At 42.3% G+C, this 23,216-nt stretch overlaps 1 protein-coding gene and 1 long non-coding RNA gene across 2 annotated transcripts; both read right to left on the reverse strand.

The window, feature by feature from the left end:
* Positions 1-276: 276 nt before the first annotated feature.
* On the reverse strand, positions 277-17,962 carry LOC134494308 (beta-galactoside alpha-2,6-sialyltransferase 1-like). Its single transcript, XM_063299412.1, has 6 exons — positions 17,877-17,962; positions 14,010-14,746; positions 8,070-8,167; positions 5,488-5,589; positions 1,733-1,907; positions 277-707 (listed from the first exon to the last, which is right to left on the reverse strand). Exons 1-6 carry the CDS (start codon positions 17,891-17,893, stop codon positions 454-456), a joined length of 1,383 nt encoding a protein of 460 aa, XP_063155482.1. The 5' UTR covers positions 17,894-17,962; the 3' UTR covers positions 277-453.
* LOC134494346 (uncharacterized) lies at positions 13,278-13,466 on the reverse strand. The gene is made up of 2 exons (XR_010067667.1): positions 13,433-13,466; positions 13,278-13,400 (listed from the first exon to the last, which is right to left on the reverse strand). It is a non-coding gene; the product is annotated as an uncharacterized LOC134494346 (long non-coding RNA).
* Positions 17,963-23,216: the final 5,254 nt, after the last annotated feature.

Below are 23,216 nucleotides of genomic sequence, written 5' to 3' on the forward strand. Positions count from 1 at the left end.
TCTCACTCTAAATCCTTGAGTGTCTTTCCATTCCTAGAATATGTGGGATCAGGTGAGGGTGCTTTACCTGACTTCTCTTTTTTTCTGTGGTGCCCATTCTCCTAACTGCCCCTTCTCCCAATGTCATGTACAGTAAAGGCTATTTGGATGTCCTGGAATATCTCTGCTACATCACCAGTCATTTCACTACACCAGTATTTCTCAACCGTACAGCTTTAAGATACGTGGATGTCAACTCCCAGAATTCCAGCCAGCATGGGAATTCTGGGAGTTGAAGTCCACATATCAAAGTTGCTGAGGTTGAGAAACACTGCACTACATCGATAGCTCAAGCTTAAGCAATCTGACAACACCATGTAGAGATGTATGCTTGCTTTTAGATGGTATTTGTGATCCCCTCTGTTGCCATGTAAAACAGATTGCCTCACCTTGCTTCAGAACCTGCTGAAGATTTTACTCCTTCTGGGTACAGTTCAGGACTCGGAAGCCTGGCAGAGTCACACGGCCCCGTTGTGCCAAGTCAGCCTCTGTGCCACGGTTCATGCGCCGCACCAGGTTCTTCTCAAAGAGCAGTGGGTGATAAGCACCCAGTGTGCAGGCATCATCAGAGAAATCCTGGTAATAGTGGCACTGGTGGGATTGCCGTTGGGATGGTAGGAATTCATACACATGGACAAGTTCACACAAGGACATCATTAGCACTGTCCCTAGAGATTGAGGGGAGAGCAAGACAGGGAAAGAAAAAGAACCAGACTGAATAAAGTGACTAGTACATAAGGGACCTCCAGGACTGGGGAGTTTGTTACCAGGGCGAGACAGAGTCCTTTCATCTGGGGCTATCTCTTCATCAGGACTGCAATATTGATGATAGATCCTCTGGGCATGTGCAGGATGACCCTTTCATTGGCTATAGAGGCATCTGTAGGATCCAGCACTTATCAAAATGATGAAAGCAGAGTTACACCATCAAAATGCAAGTTCCAGTCCTTTTGACCAACGTACAAAAGAGATAGAGTTGGAATGGCACCAACATGATGCTGCTTTTATTATTTGAACCCTACCCCATGCTGATGCCTCTTATTAGCAGGTCCACACAGTATGCTTGACTAGGTCAAAAGTGGATTGGATTCAGCTACATGTAATAGAGCTGAATAACTATAATATGGTTAATTTGTTTGGATATAGTTAAGACCAGCAGATTCTGGCTATTAAAAGTCCCTGCAACCACTAGACGATGGCAAAATGTAAAGGTTATCTCTGTTTTCTGCCTCTAGTGGTCATCTGGATTTTTGCTGTACAGTTCTGCCATCTTAGCCTAGCATATTATGTAAACATAACAACTGTGTTCTGTTAACCCAGGTTTAGAGTGTTATGTGAACCCAGCCATTGTCACTAAATAATTTCAGCTGCCCCCGAGTTGAAATTAGTAGAAAGGGCTTCTTGGGATGAAGGAAGGAAGGCCTTCCAAACATTTTGAGCCACACAATCTCACTCTAGGAAGTCAACAGGACAAGCATTTTGGAAGCTATGGAGTCTGGTTTTCTAGTGCAGAAACCTTGAGAAAACCAAGAAGGGGGACAAAGAATGTAAAATACTGGCTTGGCCACAACTGTAAAGAGAGTGATCATTTTGAAACTGCAAGTGTAGAAAGCAGTTGCAAGAAAATTCAAAGGATGTAGTGTGTGGGGCTGCAGAGAACCTGGTAGGTTGAAGATCTTCCTTTCTTACTTACCCAGCAGGCCTGAAGAAGGAGGGTTGCGCTGCACCTGCTCATCTGCCCCTTCCTGCACCAGCTCCCAGAGCTCCCACTGTAGACGTGGATGCAATAGATGGAACAGCTGCCAAGGTCTGTTGGCCCGCAAGGTACGGAATGGTTCAAAGAGGGGGTAATCAGGGCTCTTGTACCACTGGGGAGGGAGGGAAGACAAATCAGTCAGGATGTAACATCACTATCTAACCTACCCCAAACACCAGAGTTATGTTTCACCTCCACGTTTCCCCAAATTCAGCAGAGAAATTCAGCTGCTCCTAACAGTGCAATGGCTGCAACTGCACAACACATTTAATCTAGTTGCTGAATCAACTGAACTTCTCAGTGGGTTTGTCTAATGGGCTGAGCCACAGACCAAACAAATGGCCTGAGCTCACAAAACATGTGAAGCTCCAAACAACAACAATTTTTGAGTTCTTCTTTCCTGAAAGTGGGGAGAGTCAATTGGCAGAGGACTTTTGAGGACATCTCAGAAGCACAAGGGAAATGGAAAGGGCTTTCTCTGCAGAAACAGCCCTTTTCATTCTGTGATTGAACTCCATTTTGCTTACTTGTAGAAAGGGTATCAAGATACACCTCTCTAATTTAGCTTTTTCAATATAGTTTTCATAGTTTTAACTTTGAGATTTGATAAAATCTATTATCTTCAGTTGAATTATGTCTGCGTGACACACTGAGTTACAAAAAAAAATGGTAAATGAACACATCTTGTACAATTCTTCAATGAACCTTTATTGCTCTCTGGGTCATTTGAATCACAGCCATAATTTGAGTTTCCAGAAACTGGGATTTATAACCCAGGTTTGTTATTGGTTACAAATCTGGTTTCCAGAAAACCCAAACCGAGGCAGTTTTGATATAGTAAGCCACAAAGCTTAGTGTGTGATGGAGGTAAGGTCGAGATGGCAGCCCATGTGTTTGTTAACTGAGTTTTTTAGCTTAGTATGTCATTGAAATCTGGAAGAGAAAGTTATCATTGGTACATCCTGCACCTATGAGTCAGTTACTTAACTCTGGAGAAGAAATTCTAGACTTTAGAAATAGTTTATTACTAAGAAAAAATATATAAAAAGAAGGTGCTGCAGCTGAATCAGACCCAAGTGCTTCTAAAAGTGGCCAAATACATTCATTCATTAGATTTATATCCCATCTTTGATTTAGAACCTCAAGGCAGCATTCACAGCACTCTTTCCTCCAATTTTTTCCTACAGTGACAATCTACAATGTAAGGCTGATTGAGTCATTTATTCCCTCTCAGACCAATGTCACCTAGTGAGCTATAAAAGCCTGAGTGTGGACTTGAACTTGGATGTCCAACACCAACAAAAAGGGTCCCTTTATCCATCATGGTTTACCATACATGATTTTTTTTAGCTTTCCAAGTTGGAGGCTATCGCATCATTTTCTAGCTGTGAGTTCACTAATTATGCTTTTGCAAAAAATAAGCATTCACATTCAAGAAACACAAAGTGTATTATACACATGTTAAGTTAGAGAAAGCATGCAGTATATATACTAATATACAGTATTTAAATTAGAGAATGTTTTTATGAATGTAGAGTTGAAGGTTCGTTGCTAAATGCTGAATGTAATAAGACATGATGCCTGAGAATAAAACAGAATACTTTGCAACTGTCCAACACTGAGCAGAATGAAAAACAAGGATCTGTTAGGTTTCCTTGGTTGTTTAATGTTTGTATGGATTAACATATAAATAATGTTTGTAGCAAGATTAGAGATGTGTTAATTAATGTTTCTGTAGTTTTGTAAGGAGACATGCTTTTCGCTAAAAACCCAAATGATTTTGCAGCTAAGTTAGACAGACTATATGATGTAACCAGAAGCGTGGATCTGGAAATTAAGTATCAAAGACCAAGATAGTTGTGTTTGATAGGGAAAAAGGACTGAATGATTGTTAATTATACATAAATTATGGAAAATTAGGACATATAGATGTCTCCCCCATATACACACCCAGACACATTTCCACAGGAAGAACAGGTCTTGGCCTAAATCCATGTCAATTAAAACTCTGGCCAAGTTGGGTTTCATTCCAGTACAACAGGAAGGTAATAGTACCTCTATCTAGCTACAAGGTCCAGCCGGTTCTAGGTCTGTTTTCAATTATCATACAGTTCATTCATTCAATTTATAGGCCGCTCAACTCCCAATGACTCTGGACAGCTTACAATTAAAAAGTAAAAAGCTACAAAAGACTGCTCCTATATACCTCTAAAAATATGTATCTAGAGGATCAGAGAACACCATACTTCATTCCCTCTCATTCCATACCCTGTTGAATGTCTCTGATCCCCTATGGCAGAGGAATATTTTACAGCCCAAAGCTATACTTTTGAAATTACTTGTTAAACCACTGAAAGCTTCAAGAATGCACCATAAAATTTGGCCTGATTTTTTTTCAGGTTTGGGTTTATTGTTTTTTAGGATTTTAGGATAGCAATCTATTTTAAATATTATGTTTTTAAGAAAATAGGGAAAAATCCATTAGCTGCTGAATATCAGTAGCTCTGTCCTGAGTGCTCTGGGACACTAAACACATGTGGCTTATGAGCCATAAGTTGCCCAACTCTGCTCCATAGAAGTAGGGGTGTTATGTATGTGTGTGTGTGCAGATTCCCATTCTGTCCCACAATACAGATATTAAAGGGACTAAGTTCATACAACACAAATTAACCCTAGGCCTGGGTAAACAAAACACAATTGTGTCTTGTTGCCCCAACAAACTATATTATAGCTTGAGAAGATGGCCTGGTTCACACAAGATGCTGTGATAACATATGGGAGCCACAGATTACCCTGGCCCCATTTTAACCTAGGCTAGCATATAATGGGGAATCCAAGGCTGGAGTTAAAATCGCTGGAAGAAACATTAACAATCTCAGATATGCTGATGATACCACTTTGATGGCTGAAAGTGAAAAGGAACTGAGGAGCCTTATGATGAAGGTGAAAGAAGAAAGTGCAAAAGCTGGCTTGCAACTAAACCTCAAAAAAACCAAGATTATGGCAACCAGCTTGATTGATAACTGGCAAATAGAGGGAGAAAATGTAGAAGCAGTGAAAGACTTTGTATTCCTAGGTGCAAAGATTACTGCAGATGCTGACTGCGGTCATGAAATCAGAAGACGCTTAATCCTTGGGAGAAGAGCAATGACAAATCTCGATAAAATAGTTAAGAGCAGAGACATCACACTGACAACAAAGGTCCGCATAGTTAAAGCAATGGTGTTCCCCATAGTGACATATGGCTGCGAGAGCTGGACCATAAGGAAGGCTGAGAGAAGGAAGATCGATGCTTTTGAACTGTGGTGTTGGAGGAAAATCCTGAGAGTGCCTTGGACTGCAAGAAGATCAAACCAGTCCATCCTCCAGGAAATAAAGCCAGACTGCTCACTTGAGGGAATGATATTAAAGGCAAAACTGAAATACTTTGGCCATATAATGAGAAGACAGGACAGCCTGGAGAAGATGTTGATGCTAGGGAGAGTGGAAGGCAAAAGGAAGAGGGGCCGACCAAGGGCAAGGTGGATGGATGATATTCTAGAGGTGACGGACTTGTCCCTGGGGGAGCTGGGGGTGTTGACGACCGACAGGAAGCTCTGACGTGGGCTGGTCCATGAAGTCACGAAGAGTCAGAAGCGACTAAACGAATAAACAACAAAGCATATAATGTGACCCCAACCAGAGACTCTCACCTCTTCTAGGTCCCCTGGGTAAGGGGCTGGATCCCATGCGACCAGAGTTCCCTGGGCATAGAGTTGTCCATCTAGAAAATGCTGCTCTGGAGAAGCCATCAGCTGTGGAGCAGAATGAGAACATTTTTGACTCATTAATTCAAGCCAACCACGCAGCTGCAAGGAACACAACCTAGTGGTGTTCATGGCCAGCCTGGCAAATTCATCAGAATAAGAGTACTTCCCTTCATTTAGAAATATCTTGGAAAGAATCAGAGGAAAGTCCTATATTTTGTAAGAATTGCCCAGAAGCATCCTATACATTTCCATAGAGGGAGAGCCTCATCTCTCAGATTCAGCTTCCTTTGTGGTATGCATTTTTTCTACCCTTTTATCTTTCTGCTGCTCCATTCTAAATTATTTGCCGCTAATGCCTTTGGTTGAGAATGCTGAACAAAGACATTTTCCATCTTCAAGCTGCACTTCGCAGATTTGCTGGCAGCAAGCTCACTAGGTCTGAATTGTACAGAGTGTCATCCAACTTTTCTGGAACTCCTTAAGAACAGCTTAATAATTAATACACATTCTGAAGGCTGCTACTGTGATAATCTTACTGTCCTTGATATTTGACTTTTAGCGGAGGGTTCGATTCCAGCCATATTCAGCAAAATGCCAGGCTGCCATAGAGAAAAAGTCTCAGCACTATCTCCCAACAATCCTATATAGCAAACAACTGCTACAATTTCAGAGGAGAGGATTTTTTGGAGCAATGATCAAGGATCTTTCTCTGACCTGCAGCTAGTGAAGAATACCAATATGCAAATTTGCAACCAGCAGCAATCATTGCCTTAATGGCAATAATATGCAAACTATCTCAATTATGATAAAGGCAAAATGTATTCATATGAGCCCCATGCAGTTATCTTTGGCATTTTATTAGTATTAATACTGTAAGTAATAATATGTGAAAATAAAGTAATTAACTGAGGGTTGAGGGAATGCTGAGTTTCAGACATGCAACCTTGATACCTGAGACATAAACATCAGCAATGACTTCTCACAAATATCTTAAACGTTAAGAAATGTGGGCACAATGGTGGCAATGACTGTAAGATTAAAGCCCTGCCCTTTTTTACATGTGTTTGCAATGCATGTAAAAATGGGTGGGGCTTTGATTATGTGGTCGCAGACACCATCATGATTTTTCTGACTGCATGGGTACCCCTGGACATGGACATTTTAGTCTCTGTTATTTAATTAAAGATTATTAGATTGGGATTATATTCTAATTCTTTTCAAATAGCCAGATCAAGGTTTATATTAAAAATTATTAAGGGAAAAATTAACAGAGGTGGGTTTGAAGTACCAGCTCATGGAGGTTAACTCCAGGTAATGCAGTCTTTACTGTGATGGAGAATCTCTGCCATGTTTCAAGAGGTCCCTCTTCATAATCCCATAGTAATCCCAGTAACATAGCAACCAGGTCCCAGAACACAAACTCACAGGTACAGACATCTCTCCTTTCATCAGCTAAAAAACAAATGCAGGTAGGTGAGTGACAGGCCTCACAATGCCAGAAGGAAAAATCCAGCACAGGCAACTTAATCTGGGCCTATATTAGAGAAAGGCTGGTCAGAGCCCCAAACTCTTCCTTGAAATCATGGAACCTGCTAAATGATCTACCTCAGTTGTTTTTGGGTGAGAGGTTTCCGTTTCAGTAATTATGTCTAACTGAGGGATCCAGATGATTATGGGTTGGTACAGGCCATTTATTCTTCCGTAGTTCTCTATAGAAGCTTCACTGTGGGAAATCCAAATTCAAGGTAAGGAGGAATCTCCTGACCATGATCCCAGTTAGGCAGTGGAACAGCCTGCCTCCTGGAATTGTGTGTGCACCATCACAGGAGGTTTTCAAGCAAAGGTTGAATAGCTATTTGTTTGGGATGGTATAGAGATTCCTGCCCTGGGCAGCGGGATGGACTAGAACAGTCTTTATCAATCTTGGCAATTTTAAGATGCATAGACTTCAACTCCCAGAATTTCCCAGCCAGCATGTTGACTAGGGAATTCTGGGAGCTGAAGTCCACGCATGTTAAAGCTGCCAAGTTTGAGAAACAGTGGACTTGAAGACCTCTGAGATCTTTTCCTACCTTATGAGCCTAGGCAACTCACTTTTTCTCTCAGGACAAAGCAATGCACATTCTACCTTGTAATTAAAAGGTATATAATTTGCCTGCAACTGTCAGAACAGCTAGGTCTGTAATTGTCTGAATCTGACTTTAAATCTTTCTTATATGTTGATATATTTGAGGACAATCAGCCAAATCGATTCATGTAACAATGTAAGATATAAAATATGATGCATATAAAAACAGGTACAGCTTTAATCACATTGGCCTGGCCACCATGTTCACTTTTTTGACTACCTGCAGACATCCCTGATATCTAACTGTATAATGAACTGAGGCTACTGCCTGTTTTATGGCAAACACATGAAACAAAGCCATTGGTTTTTCTCTACCTTCCCCCCTTTTAGTTTTTATCTTCCCACTGGCTTTCTTTTACCCACAGCTGAGTCTTGGCCTCCAAAGTTCATTGCCCACCTGGGAATTCACAAGGCGGAGTGTTGTTTTGGTGCCCACATCATGTTCGTAGCCAGTGGTTGGGGCACCATTGAAACGAAGGACAGCATCATGGGAGTCTGAGAAAATGAGAAAAATAAGGGTAGAAGATAGAGAAAGTGGATAGATCTCACCACTAGGTCATCCCTCCCTGACCTCGGTTTATTTTACAATAACATTCCCTTCGTCAAAGCAAGATGGGGTGGGGAAAACAGCCACATAGCTGGTGTGGCCTGATTTCTCTCTTATTTCTTGTCCCTGCTAGCCAGGGCTACATTAAAATCTTTGCAGGATCCGGGATTTGCCATTGCTTTCTTCCTAGGACTGAGAGAGCATGATTGGCCAAGGTCACCCAGGTGGTTTTTGTACCAAGGGCAGGAAACCTGGGTTTTCCCAATCCTAGTCCAGCACTTCAGCCACTAGACTAAACTGGCTATCCCATGTATATCTATGGGTGTGTCTGGGTGTGTGGGTGCATGAAAATTATTTTTAATGTGCCCTTTGTAAACCCACTGTGTCCATTATTCCATTTATAATCCAGCCTGGTTGTTAGCTGAACAAGCAAAGACATAAAACAGGAGGTGGGGCACAGTTGTCATCATATTGTTGCCAGTGTTAACCATGTTGTTAATATATATCCTGATTTGTATCTGTTGGAAATTCTGGCAAATCCAGTGTGCCTCATTTGCATGTGAATTAACATGTAAATTAAGTTGTCCCACAATGCAACTCTGAGGAAGCTGTTTGTTGCCACTCCCACTTCCTCTTTCCCTCTTCCTTCTTCTCCACCAGAAGCGAGCACACAGATGTGTGCTGCTCTCCTCCATTCTGGGCACCATGTGGTGGGCCTGGAATTCCCCTTTCTTCCATGCAGCTCTTGGCAGCTGTAGGGCTGAGAGTTTAGGGCAAAACTAAGTATTTAGAAAAGAAAGAAGAACAAAGGAACTTCATCTTTTTCACCAAGATGGATGTAGCAGAAGCAACATTAAAGTCAGTAAGAAATTCTTTTACTTCTTAACCTAATATGTCTAAGCGTGTGATTCTTTATGCTTGGGAGGGCTGAGTGCATAAGATCAATAACCTGTGTCTCTCTGATGTGCTCATTGAAGCTATCTAAGATAATTTTCTTTTCCTGTGCTAGCTGCTAAGCTGTATTAAGCTCTGCTCCATTTCAGTGGTTCTAGCAGGCCACTAAATTGGCTTCAGTATCTATATGGCTTATATGTATATAATGCTACCTGAGTGCATATATGAAAGATGGAGTACATGAGACTCACTCAAAGCAAGCCGTAGGGGCGGAATGAATTGTCCAGTAATAGTTTCTTGAGGATGGGATAGAACAAATATTTCCAAGATTTTAGTTTTTGTAGCATGTAAAAAAAATTACAAGAATTAAGATTTCCAAATCTACAAGAGATGGTTCTTAAAACATGAAGTGGTTCCCAAAACAAGACAGAGTTGAAATTCCCAAATAAACTGGATGAAACAATGGTACTCAAGTGGAAATGTGCAAGGAGACATGAGAAAAGTGCTGAAGTGAGACAAGTCATACAAGTAGGTGGGAACTGTAGTACTTTCAGAGCCATCATATAGGTTGAAATAAGTGGTGGAACTCATACCTAGTTTGCCTATCTAGACATTGAATTGGATCGTTTGCTTAGGATGCACATGTGTGAGGCAGTGAAGCTTTTAGAGTAGAAAAGGAACCAGAAAATAATAAATCTGCATTTGTGCTCTGTGTTGTGAGTCTCTGGATAAATAAAGACAACAATTAGCCCCATTATACAGAATTTCTCAGAACTGCTCCATGTGCCATCTAACTTGCAGTTTGTAAGTGTCACGCTAGACCAACCTTTCTCAACCTTTTGACCCTGGAGGAAGCCTTGAAATATTTTTCAGGCCTCAGGGAACCCCTGCACATTCAGGCTCAAATATAGGCCAGAAGTTACAAAATTATTATATTCGTTTCATGAGCAGGCCTGTATATACAGTATGCATGAACAGTGTTCTTAAACTAAAAATAAAGAATGAAAGTTACCTCTTTAATGTGAAGTTGCCCAAATTTGAAATAATTTTTTAAACAAATTGTGATCTCCCAGGGAACCCCTAGTGACCTCTCATGGAACCCTAGGGTGCCCCGGAACCCTGGCTGAGAAACCCTGCACTAGACTGAATAACCATTTGCTGCAGCTGCTGTCTTCCCTCCTCCTCCATTCCCTACAGAATATGGGATTCTTCCCTAACCGTGGGCTGAGGAGAGAATGCTTTTAGGGTTGTAGCTCTCCAAATAAACACACTCACATCCATCCTCCTCATTTGTTTATTCTGCCCAGAGTCAATTGCTAATACTCAGAACGGCTTCAGGAGCTCCACAGTATCCGCAATGTGCCAGTTGGTGTAAACTTGTTGATGCTGCTGGTATGTTGCAGATGATTATAGGATCTTTCGTTTTACTCTGGATCAAAGAGCTTTCCCCTGCCCTTTTCCAAAAGTTTCGTCATCACTGGTCCATTCTTCTGAGAAAGAATCAGGGACTACTCTATCTCAACATTATAACTCTCATGAGAGTGGTATTCACTAGACACCTCTCTCTCTTTTTTATTTTTAGCTTTTTTCCCCCTGTGTCATCTTTACTTCACAGGGGCAGAAAAGCACACCCTTTGTCACCCTGTCCCCCTGAGGCTAGATGAGGTTTCTTGCAGCTTAGTCTGCTGTCTACCTGCAGTTAATTGATCCTGCAAATCTTTCACCACCCACAGTCCACTCAGACACATTCCCGGTGCTGTGAACTCACAGCACGCACCCAGTAGACAGCTTCCCAGCCCTAAGAAAGCTGTGATTTCTCCTGAGCAATTTGCAAACATGGTTTTTCCTTCACAGCAAGTTTATACACCCCACAGTATTTCTGAAACATTTGTTCTACTTCTTTTAGGCTGGCAGTGCATCTGTTGTTCTTGTTCTCCCAGCTGCACCACCGTTTCCCTCCATAAGGCACTGATCCTAGTTGCATTCTTTGAAGTATTTCCTCTATCTCAGAGTTTTGCACAGATTCCTAGGGATGGCCCATGTTCACCGGAGCCGGCTATGCTTCTATTTTCACTTCTGTGATAATCCTTTGTGCTTAATTTCAGGACAGCATGTAGGAAGTGGGATTTATGATTATCAGAGGGAAGAAAATTTATCTCAAGGTAATGAAAACACACCATCTGTTCAAGTTTTGCATCTTTTTTGCAAAATTCATGTGAGTCTTCCTATAGTTTAATTGCGAATGCTGTTCCTTGCAGAAACAAGTTAAGAGTCAGCCTCAGCTCCAGAAATATTTGCAGTAAAATCCCCACATCATCTGCAGATAACAACACTGTGATATACCCATTTGCAATTTTGAGATAATGAAAGTCTGTTTGGGTCAAATTCTCAACCATGCAATTAATGAAAGTCACATAATAATGCTTCCTTGTTTTACCCCACTTTCAGTGGATATGGAGTCAGAAAACTGATCAGGTATGTTATATTTTACTTTAAGATTCATGTTCTTGTATATGCTATAGATGTGAGTAAGTAAACAGTAGTCAACTGATGTAACTTTAAATCTGTACCATAATTTTGCTCTTGAAACATGATTAAATGCCTACTGAAGTCAATGAATGCAACATATAATGCAGACTTATGTGGCAAAAGTATGTAAATCTCTAGGATTATCAGTTCATTTGAAGGGGAAATTAGAGTCAGGTGTTACAATCAATGGGATGATAATCAGATGTGAATGTGGGAGGTCCTGCCTTATTTAAAGAACAGAATTATGGGTATTTACTATCACAGTCTGAGCTTTACAACACAGGGATGTGGAAGTGTGTCATGGCTTGAACAAAGGAGATTTATTTGGACCTCCTAAAAGCGGTTGTTAATGCTTAGTAAAGGTAAAAGTTTCCCTTGACGTAAAGTCCAGTCGAATCCGACTCTAGGGGGCGGTGCTCATCTCCGTTTCTAAGCCTTGGAGCCGGCGTTGTCATAGACACTTCCGGGTCATGTGGCCGGCATGACGACTCGGAACGCCGTTACCTTCCCGCCGAAGCGGTACCTATTGATCTACTCACATTTACAAAACTATTTCCGAAGAGTTTGGACTCTACCATTCCACTGTCTGGCAGCTCATGTACAAACAGAGGCAATTCATCGCCACTGTTACCATCCACAGGAGTAGTCAATGATCAGCCAAGATCACACCAAAGCAAGGGATATAATACTGCAGGAGGTCTCAAAGAACCCCATGGTATTGTTTAAGGAACTAAAGGCCTGTCTTCCATTGGTGAATGCCAGTGTTGAGAACACTGAACAACAATGGTGTGCATGGCAGGATTGTAGGGGGAAAGCCACTACTCTTTAGTCTGTGAAAGACCACATGGATAAGCCAGAAGGCTATTGGAAGAATGTTCTGGGCATGGATGAGACCAAAATAGAACTTTTTGGCTTCAATGAAAAGTGTTATGTTTGGCGAAAGGCAAGCACTGCAATCCAGCACAAGAACCTTATTCCATCTGTGAAACACGGTGGTGGCAGTATCATGGTTTGGGCCTGCTTTGCTGTATCTGGACCAAGATGGCTTGTCATCACTGATGGAACTATGAATTCCAAACTGTACCAGCAAATTCTACAGGAAAATGTCATGGTATCTGTCCATGAACTGAAGCTCAGGAGAAAGTGGGTCATGCAGCAAGACAACAACCCAAAACACACAAGTTGTACGACCAAAGAATGGTTAAAGCATATTGGAATGTTTTGGAATGGCCAAGTCAAAGTCCTGACCTTAATCCTATAGAAATGTTGTGGAAACAGGCAGTTCGTGCCAGGAATCCTACCGATATCCCTGAGTTGAAGCTGGTCTGTAAAGAAGAATGGGCTAAAATTCCTCCAAGCCAATGTGCACAACTGATCAACAGTTAGCGGAAATGTTTAGTTGCAGTTATTGCTGCCCAAGGGGGGCACACCAGTTACTGAAAGCAAACGTAAATAAACAATTTACATAAACAATAAAAATGTTTTAATGTAAACTGCCCAGAGTCCCTTTTGGGAGATGGGCAGTGATAAATTTAATATAAATAAATAAACAAACAAACGTTCACATACTTTTGCCACATGCAAATATGTAGCTTTGGATCATTTCCCTCAATAAATAAATGAACAAGTATAATGTTTCTACTCATTTGTTTAACTGGATTCTCTGTATCTAGTTTAGGACTTGTGTGGAGAACATTTTAGATCATATCTATGCAGAAATATTGAAAATTCAAAAAGGTTCACAACGTTTAAACACCACTGGAGGTTCAAGCAACATACACAGCCATTACTAAGCAATGGGCTGGGTTCCTTCCATGAAAGACAAGACATAATAATCCTAACCAAGCATAGCATATTGTGCAAATGCTAAATCTTTACCTGATCTGTTAAAGTAGCTTGTGGGAATACAGTCACAGTCACACCAGTTAAGTTAGAGGATCCCAATACATTAATGAAGGGGTTTAACTATGATGAAACCAAGCAGCACTGTACTGAAAAAGTTGTCATAGATTTTATACTGAATTCTGGGAGAAAGCTAACAGGAGCTGGGAGCATCCGGATCAGAGAGAATAATCCCAGAGAGGTGAGAATGAAAATTATTTTGATCATCCAAATAGCAGAGAGCTAGAAACAGGTTCTCTATTCTAAGAATAGAACAAGATAGAAAGGAAAGGTGGGACATCTACTGCAACATAGGATTGTATTCCTTGGCTTCTTCCAAAAAAAGAAAAAACGACATTTTAATATGACCATGAATTATAGCATTTGTCTAAGAATAAGATATTTACCAACTCTATAAGGAAGATTAATTAGGCTGAGTCACAACCCCCCCCCATAGGAATGTCTGACTCTTCCGTTAACACTCACCAATCTCATTGCCCAGTCCTGACCCCAACATGGAGCCAGCTGAGCTCACAACTGCACATGTTGCCAGGTGACCCAGATCTTCTGCCAAACTCCTCTGAGGTAGCATACCCCTCCATTCAGGTTCTGCAAAGGGTCCTTCCTCACCTAACACAGTGGACACATTAAGACGACTTTTGAGCTGGCACAAGAGCTCCATCCCAGTTGGGTGTGGATTGCCTGAGTGCTGCCCAGCACCTGAGGGCACCCGATACTTGTTCATTGCTTGATAGTTCTGGAAGACTTGCTGGAGACGAGGGCCCAATACTCGGGATGAAAGCTCTTTCTGCCATACAGGCCAGGGTAGGGGCTGTGCTGGGCGGCTGAAATGAGACATCCTTCTGAGTTGTAGGAATCCAGCAAGCACCTTCTCAAGGCGTTGCCAGAACTTCCTGGTTCTGGAGAAGAAAGAATCCTCTGCCAAAGACTGTGTTGTAACTTCTAATCTCTGCTTAACAGATCTAGCAATGGAGAGGAACTGTAGAGTTCTGTTTCTTTCTGAGGAAGTCTGGATGCCCTGGAAGTTTGTTCTCATGGAGTTGGAGGGCACTCCTGGCTCACGGGGACCCAAATGTAGCAGTAGCCCTGACTGTAGGCAAACTAAGGTCAGCATGGTCAGACATAGCATAGCAAAAGTCAGCCAAATGCAGTTTGTCCTCCACTTCCAAGGTGGTTGCAAACACCATAAGGTATCCACAGGCCTGTGGAGAGATGGGCAACACAAGATCAGCCACTCTTGATTAGCACCTGCTTGGTCCTACTACCACAACATGTAGCACTGGCCATTTCTATAATGTAGTTGAATTACAGACTTATGACAAGAAATGACCTGCTAAAGCAGATCAAGGAAGTTCATCTTATCTGGCATCTAGTATCCCAGTGGCCAATCAGATGGTTCCAGGAAGGCAATGGTGGGAGAGAACGTGGAAGTGCCAAAATCGCAGCCCAGGAGCCATATGTGACACACACCATCAATCTGGTGGCCTTCAGAATGGGTGCAGCCAAAGAAGACTCCCCCTCTTTTTTGCATGTTTGAGAGTTTAAAGAAAGTATTTGAAGTACAGATACTTAAGGCATATATTTCACTTCCACCAAAAAAACAGCACCAGGACCTGCCCACTTTTGGTTTACAAGCATCCACATGCAGTGCAAAGCCTAGAGTGGACCTTGAGCCAACAGATATTGCACACCCCTGACATGAAGGCAACTACCTTTCCTTGATAGATATTCTGGAGTCATACTTCCTGTATGAGCATGTTGATTCCAGTTAACTAAAATAGCTAGTAGCGTGTGTTCTAGATTTGGATGTTTAGTGTAGTTTGGAACACATTGCCATATACCTGAGATGAAACAAATAGCTCTAAACTGTATGGTTTGAAATGAAGATTGTTTATGAAGATCTGGTCCCAGTTCATAGTTCTAGAGCTGCTGCATGCTGCAAATAGTGATGCCACAAGAGCCACACTAAAAATGACTGCCCACACCACCACTCCACTGTTTGTGTAAAATGCATGCTGAGGAGAGGAGGGGAGGTGGAGATTTGTCCTCCATTTTATGATTTTTGTAATTAGACAACTATCTTGGAGAGATGTTCATATCATAGGAACAGAGGCTCCTAGACAAAGATTGGGTTGCCCAACAGGATTGGTCAGAAAGAAGAAGGGGAGGAACAGATCTCAGTCAAATTTTGAGTGCCAAAAATTATTTGCCCATGACAAATCTTGCTAGATTTAGACAACGGGTTGTGGCCTGGTTTGAGAGACTGGGGTTTTTATCATCAAAACATGGCCAGTCAGGATGCCACTGTGGAAGAATAATTTTATCCTTCTGTCCCTTCTTGCACAGGATCATCCCATTCCCCTTGTACAGAAAGGTTTGTCACCTCAAGTGGAAGAGGGTGTTTGCATCCTCAAGAGTTGTGTCAGAAGGTCCAGATGAAAGAATGGGACAGATAGAAGAGTCCCCATCACACTGAAACTTCATTTTTAAAGAAAATCATTGTATGGAGCAGGAAATGAATCAAAAGGGACAGTCCGTGACTCAATCCTCTATTTATGGACTGAAAAGCCCTGTGTTTTTAGTGGCACTTTGATCATTGTAGATAATCATTCAGTTGATAATTTAGATATTATTTTTCCATTCCCAGCTCCTACTTAGGTGGGGCAATCAGAAATGAACACACATCTTATTTGCCTTTTTTAATACTGTACAATGAAAAGCCTCAATGTTTCTGGCCTTCGTTTTAGCATTTGGATCATATAGATATTTGTTCTTATTCCTAGCTCCTGTCTGAGGTGGGGCAATCAGAAACATATATAATGGCAGTTTACACAAAACAAAACAGCCTTGTGTGGCGCAAAGTGGTAGGCGGCGGTACTGCAGCCGAAACTCTCCCCACGACCCAGTCAGACGTGACTCGCTGCTTGCACAGGGGAGCTTTCACCTTTCACTCACACAAAACAAGCTAGGCTAAAATGTGGGTGGTAGTTTGTGTTTCACTTTCACCAAACCCCACCATTGTCCTAGTGTGTTGTGTGAATCAGATCATCTATTATGCTATAACAGGTCTATTTGGATCGAGGATAGCTATTTTTTTTTCTTTTCCATTTATTTGTGTCCAATCCTTGGTGAGTGCCTGGACTAGTCCCTGCAGTTTTCTTTTTCAGAAGCGGTTTGCCATTGCCTCCTTCCTAGGGCTGAGAGAGTGTGACTGGCCCAGTCACCTAGCAGGCTTTCATGCCTAAGGCTATAAATTACTGTTAAATAAATATATAAATAAAGGTTGTGGGTGGAAATAGCATGTTGTGTGAGCGCGGCCATCTTGTTAAACTGGGCTTAGGGCTTCAGGTGTTGTGTGAATCCATTCATGGTTCAGAAATATTCAGTGTGGCTTTTGCAAAAGATAACGCTTATCTCGTTAATTTTTGGAGGTGATGTGATTTGTTTGCTTCTTTCAAGAGTGTTTGAGATTGTCTGGTAGCCATCAGATACCAGAATGTCCAAAAAACACTTTTGACATTTCTGCCCCACCCCTCCCCTCTCCCCTCCCTCCCGAAAGGATTTTGAGCAAGAGCAGTCCTGGGATAGGGGGAGAGATCCTTATGGAGGGATAACGGGCTGAGGGGCGGGAAGCAGGAACTAGGAACAGATGTGAGGCCTCTCGGCGGTGAGATGGAAACTGCGAGTTCCCTCTTGGGAGGGATGCAGAGGCTCTCCGTTGTAGAAGGGATCGCCCGCGCTGCAACGGGGACTGGGGTACGGGGTCGCCTCTCTCCTCCGCCTCCCCATTTATTCTTCCTGCTCTCGGCAAGTCCAGACCCAGAAGGATGTGGGGCGGCGGCGGGAAGGTGAGGTGAGGTGAGGTGAGGTGAGGTGAGGAGCGGCTGCACGGCGCTGGTCCCCTACGGAGTTGGGGAGGGCACTGGAGGCGCAGCCTGGCCTCGCTTGGGTGCAGCAGAGGAGGGGCGCGGTGCAGAGGCTTCCAGTGCCACTCGCAGCGCTCTTGCAGCCCTTCTCCCTCGGGAACCGTCTCCCGACCCGGCCACCGGCGGCCCGGATGACCGCGCCCAACGGGAGAGAGGCCGTCTGTGTCCTCGATCTCTCGCCGCGGGATGACGGCAAGGAAAGGCATCTTCTCACGGGGCCCGGCCAAACTCTCCCACCAGGTCTCACTGGCACCCCATGTTGCAGGGGTGAGACATGGTCCTCCCGGCTGCCTGCCCCCGCCCCCCGCCCCCCGGGTCCTTCGGGTTGCGCGCCTCTCCCGTAGGGTCTCCAGGAGTCCCCCTTGCGGAGGTAGGGGGCGGTAAGCAGTATAGCTCTAAGGCTTACCTCCTCCACATCAGCATCTCCTTGGTGGCTGTAAACCGCAGTCTGGTCCAGAGGGAACACTTCTAGGCCACAGCGAGGCGCGCAACCGGGTGATGAGAGCCTGTGCTGGGAGCCAGCTGCTCCCGTCTCACGCTGCAGTCACCCAGGATGTCGGCTGGATCCCCACTTCTAGCAGGGACAAGCCGAGTCTGAAGTCTAAAGAAGGCGGTCCTTCTCAGCAAAAGCTGCAGCAGCAAACCTGAAACTCCCCCCGCCCCAAACATTTGTGCTGAGGGCAGGTGAGCAGCTTTCGTCCCCTTTGTTTCAAGTAGCATGTTTAGGAATACTGTACAGCCCTAGTTTAATTTGCAATGCCTATTTCACTAAGACGTTGTGCGGCTTTGTCGTTGCCGTTCAGGGAAGCACCACCGGAACAGTGGACAGCTCCTGGCAAAGGAAGGGAGCAAGGGGAAAAGAACCGCTTTGCTCTTTCATCTAAGCAGCAAGGAGGCTCCAGAGTAGAGGACAAGGTACCCTTATTCCCTTTCTGGATAAGCAAAAGTATTGCATAAGAGCAAGGAATAGTAAGGAAAGGGATAGCCTTGCCAAAAAAAATCAGTAAGCCAAAAAAAAAAAAAAGCTAAAGACACATGAAAAGTGTTTCACTAAATCTGATTTATACCGGTACCATTTACAAGAGCTCTCTGTACCTCTCTGTCTTTGCAACTGCTTATTACCTCCACCATATCCATGCCGTTTCATGAATTGCCTTTTGTTTTTTAAACTTTTCACCTGTTTTTGAAGAAACATCGCCACTTCCTCAATCTTTTCCTTCTCTAGCTATTCACTCTTCCTTCATATATTTGATCCTCACTCATTTTGCCGAAAGGATTGCATTCAACCCACATTCATTCAGCACCATTCAGTTCTGAGCCCACCTCTTTTGGAATTACCACACGGACCTCAATAGTCCATTCTCAGGGCAATCAACTTTCCCTCCATGTATCCAACTTTCACTTCCGTGTTTTAAAGTGGCTGGAAACACACTGTTGTACAGTACACATTTTGCTTCTTTCAGCAAATGTTCAATTGTAACTCAAAGCTAATAGACTCTCCAGTCTTTTCTGTGAAAGAAAGCCCAACCCACCAACTTCCTTTCAGCAGAACCCAGCAGAGGTATTTTATGTTTGCATTTACAGTAGCTTTCTAAGAACTCTACGTCTCTCTGTGCATGGGTGTGGACATACAGGCATGCCATAGCCAGCCTCAGTTGATTCATTCATCTTTAGAATGAGCTATTTTCTGCAAAATTGCTCTTCTTCCCATTACTGACTGCCTCCACTGAATTACAGGTAGTCCTCACTTCACGACCATTCGTTTAGTGATGGTTCAGACTTATGATGGTGCTGAAAAAATCAACTTGCAAGCAGTCCGCACATTTACAACCATCACAGTGTCCCCACAGTCATGTGATCATGATTTGGGTATTTGGCAACCAGTTCACACTTACAACCGTCACAGCATCCTGTGGTCACGTGATCACCATTTTCAACCTTCCCAACTGGTTTCCAGCAAATAAAATCAATGGGGAACCACATGATTCACTTAACAACCATGTGGTTCACTTAATGACTGCAGTGATTTGCTTAACAACTGCCACAAAAAAGGTTGTAAAATCAGGTCCAATTCACTTAATGACTGCTTTGTTTAGCAACCAAAATTCCGGTCCCAATTGTGGTCATTAAATGAGGACTACCTGTACTTTTGAACAGACATAAAGTCTATGCTTCTTTGTAATGTCTAGTGGTAATAAGATACATTGCGGTGGATAGGGACCCCCAAGCCTTTGCAATCCAGAGGCATAAATGCAAGTATGAGAAAGAGCCATGGCTGCCTTCCAGACATTATTCCTTTCCTACTGCTCCTATCACTCTCCCCAAAAAACATCCTACCCACATTCTACTTTTCCACATCAGCTTGTCTAAAATTCCAGTGTAATAGAATAGAAACAGACTCTCCTGATTTACATGGTTTCTAAAAGTGACTCAGTTCAAATCCACCATCAAATTAAAGTTTACCAGGTACACAGTAAAGGCAGAGTTTCGGCATGTATTACTGGCAGTTTTGTGTCAAGATATCAGTCCAGGAAGGTATTTCCACAGGAGTCCAATATAACAACCATATTATGTAGCACTTGGTGGGTCTTGTGAGAACCCTCGGTTTATAGAACTAGTTTCTGTTCCTCAGAGTTGATCTTAGAAAAAGGCTAAGGCTAAATGTTCTGTGCTTAGCATTTCACACCTCCCTACATGCTCAAAATGCTGGGGGAGGAGCCAAGATGGCGAGGAGGCGGCAACTGCTGTAAGGAGCCCCTCCAAAAGATTATTTTTAATCATCTTTTTTCTTAATCTATCGTTTTAAAATACCAGCCCATTTTACTTTCCATTTACCCCTCCACTCATGCTTTCGATGTGACAGCCTTGTGCTGCTCTATCGGAACCCTCACCGTAAAGAACGAGTAGAGAAAGCTCCAGATCACCAATCCTCATGGGAAAAAGAAGGAAGAGGCACCAGACACCCTCTGCAGCGCAGGCTACATCCCAGCCCGCAGAACAGCTGGAAGTTGACAGCTACCTAACAAGCAGGCAGCCACCTCCTGTGAGTATCCCAGTCCCCCCTAACCCCTCGGGTGGATTTTGCAAGCAGAGTGGGAGTTACAAGCAGAGGTCGAAAGCCAGAGACTCACAGATCTCGCCTCTTCTGTAGAAGAGGATGCCCCCCACCTCCGAACACCCTGCTGCAATCTGCTCAGCAGCTGCACAGCTTTCAAAGGATGAGGGCGTGAATACAAGCCTGATAAACATAAAGAATGAAAACATGACTGACTTTCTAACCAGACAAAGCCTGCTCACAGCACCAAGCTCAGGTTTGATCTCTGAGCTGTTGTCCACAGTCAAAACCAAAGTGAACTCATTAAAAGGGGTCTTTGTAAAGTTTATTGAAAAGCAATCAGGTGATAACAGTGCTAAAGCACAGACCTCCTGCACAAAATGTGCCATAAATGCTCTGGGGGCAGAGCTGGTAAAATGTCCTTGAAGTTACCTGAAATTGAGTGGTCACATTTGTTCTTTAAAGTGACAGCGCTCTCTCTCTCTGGGCCGGGTTGGGAGGTGGGGCTGTCATCTTTTCCCAAGCCGTGCTGAAGCTGAAAATGGACTCCAAAGCTTCCCACCCCATTTCTATAACACTAAGGTTTTTTTGCTTATTTGTTACCAAAGAGAGGCTTTTTATAGCAAAGAAATGCAGAATCTCTTGGTGACTTCCATTATTTTTGGAATTTACTAATTTGGTAATTCGGCTTTTTTAATATATAATTTCTAATGCTGAGAACCAAAGAATTTTGCCTTTTTACTGTTTTTTTTTTTTTAACAAAGTGCGTTCTGAGGAGTATAAAAGATTTTTCCTACTTCGTTGACTCTGTGGATTGGAATTCTGACCTATTTGCTTTTACTTTCCTGTGGGAACCCTTTTTGTTATTACTTCCTATTTCCTTGATTGGTTACTTTGATGATAAGATGCTGAGGAAGTCTTCAATTTCAGTCTTAGTGGGCTTTACCTTCCTGAGGCACTAGAGGTCGCCATAATTTATTGTGGAATGCTATGGAGGAAATTAAAGTGATTTTTAAAGAATTTTACCTTGAAGTCATTCAAGTTCTGGACTGTCTCTCAGAACTTGTGAATTCCAAACTGTCCCAACAATTGAGAGAAGCTGACAAGGTTGAAAATTATCCAAATATAAAGTGGCTTCCCCAAAGAGGATGAAAATTGGTGACTTGGACTCAAAAAGTGAATGGAAGAAAATTGACTTGTGGAGATTTAAAGAAAAAAAGAGTTCTGGACCTAGAAAGAGGGATGTGAAAGCTGTAATGCTGTCACATCAAGACCAAGAAAGAGAATTAGGCTTCAAAGGCTGAAAGGTTTTTGAAGAATATTTGGACTTTTCAAGACAGGCTGTAAAATTTGAGTTTGACAAGAAAGCTCTGTGTATAATACTGAGATATGTAAATGCCTTGGTTTACTTTGAAGTGGGATAATTGTTCAAATGTGTTTATCAGAATGGTCTTTTAAGGTTTAGATAAACATTTTTGCTGTTTGGATAACACTTATATTTTTGGTAAAAGGTTATTAATAAAGTTACTTTTCTAAATATATAATAGTAAGATGTTGACAGGTTATTTTGTTTTAAATGCTTTGGTTTACCTTGAGAATTGTTTAAATATGTTTATCAGTAAGACTTTAAGGGTTGAGATGGATGTTTTTGTTTTTTTGATATTATTTGTATAAATAAACAATAGTAATAAGGTGTAGTTAGGTTTTTTTAGCTTAGTTGGCAGATAGGAGTAAATTATAGTGAAGAAGGACAATGTTTATTAGTTGGTGAACTATTAGGTTTGAAGGGGTTTCTTATGTTCTTTAACTGGGAGGGAAAATTTGTTTTAAAAGGCAATGCTATATTGAAAACTGAAATGTTTTATAGAAATAACGTTTACTATGATTTAAATTGGAGAGATTGATATTGATTTATGTATATCTTTGCTGTAGAAAGTTGGAAGTCACTCTGTAGTAGTTTTGTTTGTATTTCCACATTTCTTAGTTTTTCTTCTTTTTCTTTGTAGGTATCTTATTTCATTCTTGCTAGTTTTTATATATATGTTGAAAAAAATTAATAAAGTTCTTTAAAAACAAATACATGCTTGAAAGTCCATACTGGAGTCATTGGCTCTTACACAGAGCACACCCACTTACAAAGGTGTTAGACAAGGATGCACCTTGGCCCGGATGCTGTTTAATCTTTATGTTAATGACATCCCAGGATTTTTCCATTCTATAGATGTTCACACACCAAAGATCCTTAACAGATACATCAACATCCTTTTGTATGCTGATGACATGGTTTTGATGGCACACTCCCAAGTAGGCCTGAGAAGATTGATGGGGAAATTTGGTGCCTATTGCACTTCTAAATTTCTGAATATTAATACGATTAAATCCAAAGTGGTGAGAAAAAGATGGCCCAAATGCAATTGGTATTTGGATGGAGAGGCTATAAAACAAACAGAGTCCTTCTCTTATTTAGGGGTGGTTTTTACAGATACAGGGACTTGGGCCAACCACTTCAAACGAAGTTCTCTGAAGGCAACAGTAAACTCTCAAATGCTAACTAAATTACTTAATTATAACCACCCAAGTACTGCTCCCCACTTTAAAAGTCCACAAGGCAAAAATTGTACCAATGTTAACATATGGTGCAGTCTTGTGAGGCCTATTGAAGGCCTCCCTACTTGAACAAAATCAAGCACG

This window comes from Candoia aspera, chromosome 1 (genome assembly GCF_035149785.1).
Source record: "Candoia aspera isolate rCanAsp1 chromosome 1, rCanAsp1.hap2, whole genome shotgun sequence".
In the NCBI taxonomy this organism is placed as follows: domain Eukaryota; kingdom Metazoa; phylum Chordata; class Lepidosauria; order Squamata; family Boidae; genus Candoia; species Candoia aspera.